A 9,470-nucleotide genomic window follows, 5' to 3' on the forward strand; every position below is an offset into this window, starting at 1 on the left:
ATAGCGCACCACAATGTGCGTCACTGCTACTTCAGTATTGGTGGTGTCTCTGGCTACACCCGCCCGCTGTAGTCCTTAGCAAGATCTCAACATCAGAAAGATGGCCATAGATCACGATAAGAATGGGCCCATTCCAAAAGAAAATAAGGAACTCACGAGATGCAATCTGTCCTGCCTGATTATTTGTAAGGCCAGGATGGTGATCGGTGAAGGTTTGGAGGAAAAACGTCGCCGCTACTAGTGCGATGGAATGGAAGCCGTTCAACGGCTGAAAGTGCAGCCCTTATCTGGACGACGGTGACAGCTTGGATCGTTGCGCTATGACAACGAGAGAGTTGTACTATTTGTGTTCGGATTAAAAAGGTAGAAGTGACAAGAGAAAAGTGAAGGAAAACACAGAGGAGAAGATAAGAACAGATACTTCGCCTGATAAGCTTCCGAGGACTGATCGGCCATGGAGGACTACTGAAGCTTGAAGAGCCGGTCTGCGCTTTGCTTCTTTTTGGTTTTCGTATTCTTTCAAGATTACAGATTGGAAATGGATGACCACAAGTATAATCATTTTAATGAGAATACTCCATTTATTCAGAAGTTTAGGTTCTTATGCATGTACATACGGCCGGTCTGCTTTTATCTGAACCTGAATGCAACTGATTGATGCCACAACAGAACCATAATCTCTCGGAAATGTCTGTCATGAAACAATTGACGAACTCAAATAAAACTGGCTCATAGTTCCAATATTATTCCTTCGGGACCCTTTACAAGCTTGCTTGGTTGGTTGGTGCATAGTAGTAGTACAAAAGTTCGAAACGTATAGAATGGATATACTAATACTTTGACAAGCAACGCAATGTAGGCCGTCCCAATTGCTTGCTCAGCCAAATTAACCCCACACACACACACAAGAGGAAGAAAAACAGCACACAATCAACAATCTTGTACGCTGAGGCTACGGCACAAGTAACTGGTAATCATGCCCTTTCATCGAATCCATCCTGCACTGCAGCTGGAACATCTAGGACATTGGGAAGACATGGAAAATCTGTAGATACAGATTTCTACATGCCCATCCATTCCAAGCAACACGTATCCTGCAATAACAATCTGAAGGAGAAGAAGTGCATCCTGCAATAACAATCTGAAGGAGAAGAAGTGCGAACGAATGCAGGCAAACCATTTCCCAGATCAACAGATAGCTGGGCGGCTGGGCCAGGCAACTCCCCTCTCATCTTCTGATCCCCTTGTGCTTCTCCATAGTGCGTGGATGAGCCCGATGCACCGACCAAAATAATCGTCGGCGCACCGGCGTAGCGATCCATGAATCAAGCGCTGGAGGAGTGGAAGATCTGCACCAGCGACGAGTAGGTGCCGAAGACGGCGAGGACGAGGCCGAGCACGACGAGGAGCGCGTCGCTGAGAACCGCGAGCCAGCCCATCTCGGCGCCGAACACCTTGAGGTGGAAGGTGGCCGGCAGCACGAAGCCCAGCAGCACGCAGACGCTGCTCCCGACGAGCGCGAGGAAATCTGTGAAGTTGGGCACGAGCATGGCCGCGAGCGCGACGGCGGCCACGAGCAACCAGCGCAGCCACCAGCAGTAGCGCTTGCCGCGGAGCATGCGCTCGGCGACCTCGTACACCGGGTTCATCATCACGGGCATGGTGAAGAAGAGGTTGACGCACAGCCCCAGCTGCACGGCGGCCGACAGCCAGCCGCCGCCGAGGTTGGTGGTGATGATGTCGCGCGTGGCGTCGCCGAACGCGACGTACCCCATGGCGCCGAACACCCCGTACATGGCGGCGATGAAGGCCATGGAGAGCCCGAGCGTGGCGCCGAAGCGCCTTTTGTCGGCGGCCTCGGCCTCGAGGGGCAGGACCATGCAGACGCCCTCGAATGCGTAGACCGAGACGCCGACGCCGTAGAGGAGCGCGCCGGGGGGGCCGAACGCGGCCACGGGCGGGCGGGCCGCGAGCCAGACGGACACGTCCTGGCCCACGACGACCCCCATGGCGCCGAGGTCGACGACGTCGGCGAAGATGCTGAGCGGGGCGAGGAGGGTGAGCGTCTTGATGGAGTTGAGCCCGAGCTGGAACGGCAGCATGGCGTAGAGGAAGAGCGCCTTGGGGGAGAGGAGGAGGTTCGGGGACGGGGCGAAGGCGGCCGGGTAGAGGTGCGCCAGGGTGTTGGAGATGAAGATGAGGTAGCCGACGCAGAAGCTGGCCTGGCTGAGCACCAGCATGGCGTCGACGGCGTGGCGGCCCGGCGCGCCGAAGACGGCGGCGCCCAGATCCCCGAACGAGGCGAGCGCCTTGGGGTGGTGCTCGTCCGCGAGGCGGCGGCGGCAGGAGACCAGCAGCATCATGCAGTGGAAGGTGAGCAGCGCCACGGTGAGCAGCAGGATGGACCCCGCCGCCCACCCCGTGCGCGAGAAGGTGTAGGGCAGGCCCAGCACGCCGGCGCCGACCACCGCGATGAAGACGTTCGCGAACGTCTTGGGCTGCGACGACAGGCCGCCGCCGCCCCCGCCTTCCGCGCTGCCGTGTTGCGGCAGCAGCGGCGCCGGGTCCAGCCGCGACGACGACGAGCCCGCCTCGCTCTTCCCCAATCCCATGGCGATTGAAATCGAAACTACTAACAACGAATCGAGATCGCCGCCGCGCGACGCAGAGGATGGAACCACGAATGCGCGAGCTCGATGGGATCTCTCCTCTCCGCGGTCGGAAGTATCAGGAAAAATCTGGCGATCTGGTGACGGAGGAAATAGATGATGAGAAAAAGAGGGAATGGCTTTTTGGGGCTCCCGGTGCGGGGGATTGCCGGAGCTTTTGTAGACGGGGGAGCCATTGCGGGAAAAAAATCATGGACCTGTTCCACGAGCGTGTGCGGTTTTCTGCGTCCCGCGGGACCACCTGGAGGCGCGTGGCGGTGTGTGAATGGTACCTACTACTCCAAGATTGCCATTTTTTAAACGGCCACGTTTCCAGGTGTGAATTCGTACAGTCTGTACATGGCTAGCATTTTCTCCAATTTTCTATGGAAGTTTGTGTTTTCCGTGCATTTTCTGAATCTCAAGTACTCCGTAGTAATATTGTAAGGTTGTGCTCTGTACAATTAAAGATGAATTGTGCTCTCCCATTATTAGTTTCACATTCTATGTGTTGTTATACTTCTTCTTTTTTTCCTGCAAAATTAAACATCAAACGTTTTATCTCCACAACAACAGTTTTAGCTTGTAATATTTCATTGTTTTTTTATTAATGCGTACATGATTATTTTGGCGAGGAAATACCTATATGTGCAAACATCCATTCGATGATTTCGCAATTGACCCACCTCAACATTATTTTTGAATGAAATGTTTTCCTCCTCTCCCTTTGGGACTATGTAGCCAATAGAATTGTGGAGGCAGTGTCGAAAGAAAGTGAATGCACAACCAAGGACACGACACTATGGCACAGAGCTCGTATCAACTAAGGAAAGGACGATAAAATATCAAATGGTTAGCGTAGAAATTTTAAGGAAAATAACCAATGGTGATGTCATCGAACATGACGGCCTCGAAAGCTACTTAAGGTGGTGGAAAGGGAAATGGATGGCAGCGGCGGCGGGAGAAACATGATATAGGGTAAAAGTTAGTGGGCAATTGTACATACGCAAGTAGGTGATATTGGACAAAATAGTCGACTGCTTGTTTAAATCTAATGATAGAGCAATTATCGTTGAGAAACATGCATGGTTTCTTACAATAGAAAAGGTGAATTATGTGCCGCTCGTTCCGCTCTTGGAGAAAATAGGTTTGGTTGTCTCCTAAAAATCCCATAGCAGAGAAAACATCTCAGTTGTTCTCTCAGAAATAGGAAGAGGAGTAGCAAAGAAAATATCTCAAGCATTCTAAAAATACAGGAAGACAAGTAGGAGAGAAAATATCTCGGGCGTTCTTTCAGAAATAGAAAGAGCAGAAAATATCCCATCGCCTCACACCATGGAGAAAATTGAAAAGGTGGATATTTTTCATGCAGATTTTCTTTCACAACTTGAGCGTAGAGAAAACCTATACACTGTGATCATGCTATTATTTTCCTGCTGATCTTGGCCGATAGGCAGCAGTTTCTTCTCGATATATGATATCCTATTCATTTAACACTCCACCTCAATTGGTCGCGTGTTCTTATTAGGAGAACGATGTTTTTTGTCGGAATTAAAAGAATAGCATTGATCACTTTCATTTCTTTAAGGCTGATCATAGTGGGGAATAACTTAGACTACTACTAATATATGTCATGTTACTAGTCTAGGTTACTAGCTTCATAGTGGGTAGTAACTTATATGGGGTGTCATGCATTGTATCATTTATTATGTTGTAGACTCATCTTGTCTTGAGGTGTGTGATGTTATGGTAACATAGGTAGTTACCACCTCACTCTCTTTCTTCATTTATTAGCATGTCATGTCAACAAAATGATTTGAGATGTGTGATGTTACTGGCTATGTTACTCCCACTAAGGCGTTTGCTTTCCTTTTGTTACTAGCATGGTTACATTCAACACTTCCTCAATCACTGGCTCATTCTCTCCCTCGTTTCAAAAAAAAAAATCACTGCTTCATCCTCTCGTCTCAAAAAGAAAACACTGGCTCATTCTCGCAGCATTTTCCAGGACTAGCGTACACGAGTGGCTGCCGTCCGCTTCAGACAAGGCGGCACGAGCCGACAAAGACGCAATCAAGCTGGCCGTGCTTTGGCAGCACACTGCCATGGAAAAGTTAGCCGACGTGAGCATTATTGGACACATCGCAGAGCAAAACGTTGATATTGATAAGTAAAGAGTACGGACCCTGTGTTCGTTCGGTTGTGGTTATCATCCCATAAATAAACAGGCATGTTTTGAGTGGGAGTAGTGAAGTTGTCTTCTTTTTTCTCGAAAAGATAAGTTTCTTTTGTTGAAGTTGATGTTTGCTTACACTTATTTGGAGGATGTTGCTTCTTGCTAAATGGTTAGAGTTGTTGACGATAGTTGTTTGTCCGGAAGTTAGCACAGACGCACATAAGAGCATCTCCACTCGTCTCCCCGACGAGGCCCCCGAACGATGTTTTTTCCATCCGGACGGTGAAATTCGGTTCAGTCGCGTCCCCGGTTCCTCGATTTCGTCCGAATTTGGGCCTAAATTCATCCGACGATCCCAGGCCATCGCCGGCCCCCCGGGGAGCTCTCGGGGACTCCGGACGAAACAAAAGCGCGCGAAACGGCGAGGAAACTTCCCGCGCGTCTGGTGGCCCCAACTTGTCGGCGAGAGACACCGATCGTCGTCCTCATCGCATCGTCTTCCGCGCGCTGTAAAAGCCTGCCGCCGGTCAGCATTCGCCGGCCGCGTAGCATCCACGCGGCGAGTTAATGCCGTCGCATCGGCTTCCGCGCACGCATCGTCTTCCACGCGTCATTAATCGCCGCCGCCCCGCCGCGCCTATTTAAAGCCACTCCGCTCGCCGCGACGCCCCTGCTCCACTCTTCCTCCATTCTCCCTCCCCTGCTCCACTCTTCCTCCACCTCCAACGATGGCGTTCTCCGACGACGACGGCGCCGCCGCCAATGGCTTCCCCGCCGGTCGCTCCACCGGTGGGAGGGCCACCTCCTCCACCGGGCGGGGTACCCCCGCTCGCCGGACACGAGGCCTCCCGGCGGCGGGTGGAGGCTTAGTCATGGCGGCGTACCAATCCCGCCGCCGCCTCGGGCGACGCCCTCGACGCCGCCATCGAGGAGGCGCGGCTCACAATGACGGACGAGGAGCGCGCCGACCCGCGCCACCACCCCGACAACTACACGCGGTGGAATTCCTACTTCCTCCGGCGGTGGGAGCGGGAGCTGGCGGCCTACGACGGCCCGCCGCCTCCGCCTTCGCGCAACAACGCCGCGGGACGCCGACGTTGGTGGAGCGCGCCGGGCCGGACGCTGGAGAACGTCCTCGAGCACATCGAGGGCGGAAACTTCCCCGTGCTGACGACGACGGCGACGACGGCGACGACTACACGGTGTTCTACCGCCATTTCGGCATGTAGAGCGCCGTGTTTTAAAATTAGCAGTTGAATTCCCCTAGCCGAATTCGAAATATAGTCGAATTCGGCCTCTATGTATGAACTTCGCCCGTTATATAGTAAATATCATTAAATTCGCCCGTTTTTAGCCGTAGTTTGTCAAGTTTCCATTTTTCAAATTTGCATCGTCGTCTTCGCCTGGGCACGCGGCTGGGAAACTACTCCTCCCCACGCCAAATCTTCCTCCAATCCGGACGAAAATTTAGCCGGATTTGGGCGTGGGGAGCGCCAACGAGTGGGGATGCTCTAAATCTCCCCAGTTCTGATTGGAGAACATCTGGAGGGATTCCTTTATAGTTTAGGCTTTTATCTCGCCCAGTATTTTTTAGAGAATTAAATTTGCTACTTTTGAATAAAAGCAGCTTCTAGCTGATCCCCTAAACTTAAGTTCCTATAAAAATTATGTGGATTTTTTGCAATTATACATGAACACGGCCATAAAAATCATTAACATGGTTATATAAATTCATAGCATCACTCATACAAATCCTTAGCATAAGCATGATCATACAAATACTTAGCATGATCATACAATTTTGTGTGTGGATTTGTTATAATTATACTCCGGCATTGGAATGTATAACAAGAATATAGCACTTATTTAATTAAGGGTGGTGCTAGTGATCTAGAATCCCCACTTATATTCAACTTACTAAAACACTCAAGAATTTGTTGCCAAAATCCATCAAACGGTTGCTTTCTAATTTTTCCGCATAATGCCTTTTGAAATTTTGGTTATTCCATGTTAAATACAATGCATTGTCGTCATCGCCACAACACGGTAGGCCAGCCTTGGCGTTTTGAACACCAAAGCACGCGGCATGTATGATGTATCCATCTGTCGCTCTAGTTTGCCACCAAGAAGTTGCATTCTCCGGCAAATAATTTTTGCATTTGCTTTTTTTGCTTGTGTGTCCCAAAAAACCACCGAATATTGGGGGATTTTTTTTCATAGTGATCCTCGGTCCATTTGAGCTCTCTTCTTTTGCTCTTTTTCATGGGACTACCTTGTTGGCATTGTCCCAAGCACCATTGTTGCCTCCTCGAGGTGAGAAGGGAACGACGCTGTCGTGGAAGATTGCGGCACTCCTACGATGGCGGGAATTTGACCGGGGATCAGCTTGCCCTCGTTCGGCTCCATGGACTCAGCGACGAAGACAGATCCAACGACGGTGGCTGGGGAGCGTGGGGGGATGCGAGACATCGGGAAGTCAACGGACGGGCATTGGCAGTGGAACCGACATGTCAGCTTGATTCCAACGATTCGGGCGACGATAGCCTCCAGCAAGCGACTCTGGGTGGGGTGAGAGGTTGGCAGAGGCTTCCAGTGTCGGCAGAGGCTGCGGGGTGGTGCTAGGGTTCCTATTGGGGACGTTGGCGTTATCGGGGAGGGTTCCGTTGAGGGTGAAGCTTATACTTGACCACTGAATTGAGGAGTAAATACAAGGAACCGAGCGACCAACTCTTACAATTTTTACTCTCTAAACATCGGCTAGGTGCAATTTAGGAGTAAAGCCAGAATTATAAGAGATCATTTAGAGACGTTCTGGTAGAATCAGCAAAATGCTAAAACAGTCACCAAAATGCTGATGCGATTGAAATTTTGACAAAAGAGACCACCTGCCCCAATTCATTGACAAAAAGGACCACCTGTGAGCCAAATTGACAAAAAAGACCACCTTGTGTGTGGCGGCAGCGCCCCCAGGCGACACGTGGAGGGTGCCGCCGGACTAGGTGGCGGCAGGGGCCCGCCGTCGAAGTGTGTGGCGGCACGTTAACCGCTGCTGCTCGCCGTCAGGCCGCCGTCCGTCGAGGTGGGCCATGCCGCCATCGCATGGGGCGGCAGGGTGACGTGGAGGATGCCTCCACACCCGGTGGAGGCAGGTCCCGCCATGATTCGGCCGGCCGACATGTGCTGCTGACACTGACTAAAGAGCTGCTGACACTGACTAAAGAGCTGACTGCACTGATTTAAAGGTCTGCTGAAACTGTTAGAGTTTCCCGCTCGATACAGGAAATTAACCACCGAAAGCGGCCTATATGCGTAGGAATTCCGTGCCGATACAGCAATTAGAGCACCGACGGCCGATACCAATAATTCTGCACTAATTTTTTGGTACTGTTCACACTAATTGAAGGCTATATAAGTCGGCTTCCCCGCATAGAAATCGAAGCAGCAGGATCGAGTTTGCCTTCTCCGCGTCTCTGTTTCGTGCGCAAAATATTGGAGTGAGTATGAGTGTGCCTTGCTCGGACCAGGATTTTAGGCCGATGAAGGGGAAGAATGCAAGCTTGCCACCGGGGGTGAGAGCAGAGAGGTGTTGGTGCGGCCGCCTTGCGAAGGTGAAGGAGGTGGTTGATTTTTCAGATAAGTTCGGCATGAAATATTTCATGTGCGCGAGCTATGATCATGATCCACCCAGACAATCAAGTTCATCGTCCTCAAGGCCTGCGGTATGTTCTAACAGCATGATTAAAAAATTAATTGTATGTCATTAATTTTTGTTTATTAACCGTATTATTTGTGTTGTAGTCTCCCCCGCCCCTTTGCATGTGGTTTCATTGGATAGACCAGGAGCAGCCGGATTGGGCACGCCGTGAGGTGGAGGAAAAACAGCGGCGTGCATGGGCAATGTTCCATGAGGAAGAGCGTTTCGAAAAGGCTATTGCTAATGATAAAGCGAGAAAGAGAGAGACGAGATACAAAAATTAAGGGCGGAGCAAGCTCGAAATCATGAGGTGAATCAGAAGAGGATGGATGATGAGGTTGCACGTAGGTATGCAGAGGAAGAGGTGCGCAGAGAGGCCCGTGAAGCGGAGAGGAAGAGATTAAGGGAAAGAGCCGTCGAGGCGCAAGCGGCAGAAGAACGCGGCGACAAGTCCGGAAAATGGCCACGGTGGACACAGGGCAAATAGAGTGATATGTTGTACTAGCTATGTATGTTAATTTCTGTTTTACTTTCGCGTTGTATCTTAAAATTCGTTGCAGTTATTATGTTGTATCTTAATAAAACTTATTGGAACTAATATTAATATTTCTCCGAGATACATAGAAAAATGTCTCATACATAGATTAAATGTCTGTCGCGCGCATACATAAATGTGTATCATTCCTCTCGACGACGACGATGTTGCTGCCGTGGCTTTCGACCGGAAGGCGACAACCGGGGACGAGGGGGATGAGGTGGGCGCAAACCTCGGCCGTACTGATTTTCCTCATTCTCTGTACTTGGATCATCTGCTGGTGATGGAGTATGAAATACGTATGGAGATTCCTGATTTGGGGCAATCAAACTGGCATCTGAGCTGAAAATAGGACCTCCGAAGAATTCTTCAACTATCCCGGTAACATGATCGCGAGGTTGTTGGGAAGTGCTGCCG

General features: G+C 50.7%; 1 protein-coding gene across 1 annotated transcript; it reads right to left on the reverse strand.

The window, feature by feature from the left end:
• Positions 1-1,212: 1,212 nt before the first annotated feature.
• LOC124692429 (amino acid transporter AVT3B-like) lies at positions 1,213-2,838 on the reverse strand. Its single transcript, XM_047225806.1, has one exon. It carries the CDS (start codon positions 2,610-2,612, stop codon positions 1,326-1,328), a length of 1,287 nt encoding a protein of 428 aa, XP_047081762.1. The 5' UTR covers positions 2,613-2,838; the 3' UTR covers positions 1,213-1,325.
• Between the last annotated feature and the right edge of the window lie 6,632 nt (positions 2,839-9,470).

This window comes from Lolium rigidum, chromosome 2 (assembly GCF_022539505.1).
Source record: "Lolium rigidum isolate FL_2022 chromosome 2, APGP_CSIRO_Lrig_0.1, whole genome shotgun sequence".
NCBI classification, from domain to species: Eukaryota; Viridiplantae; Streptophyta; class Magnoliopsida; order Poales; family Poaceae; genus Lolium; species Lolium rigidum.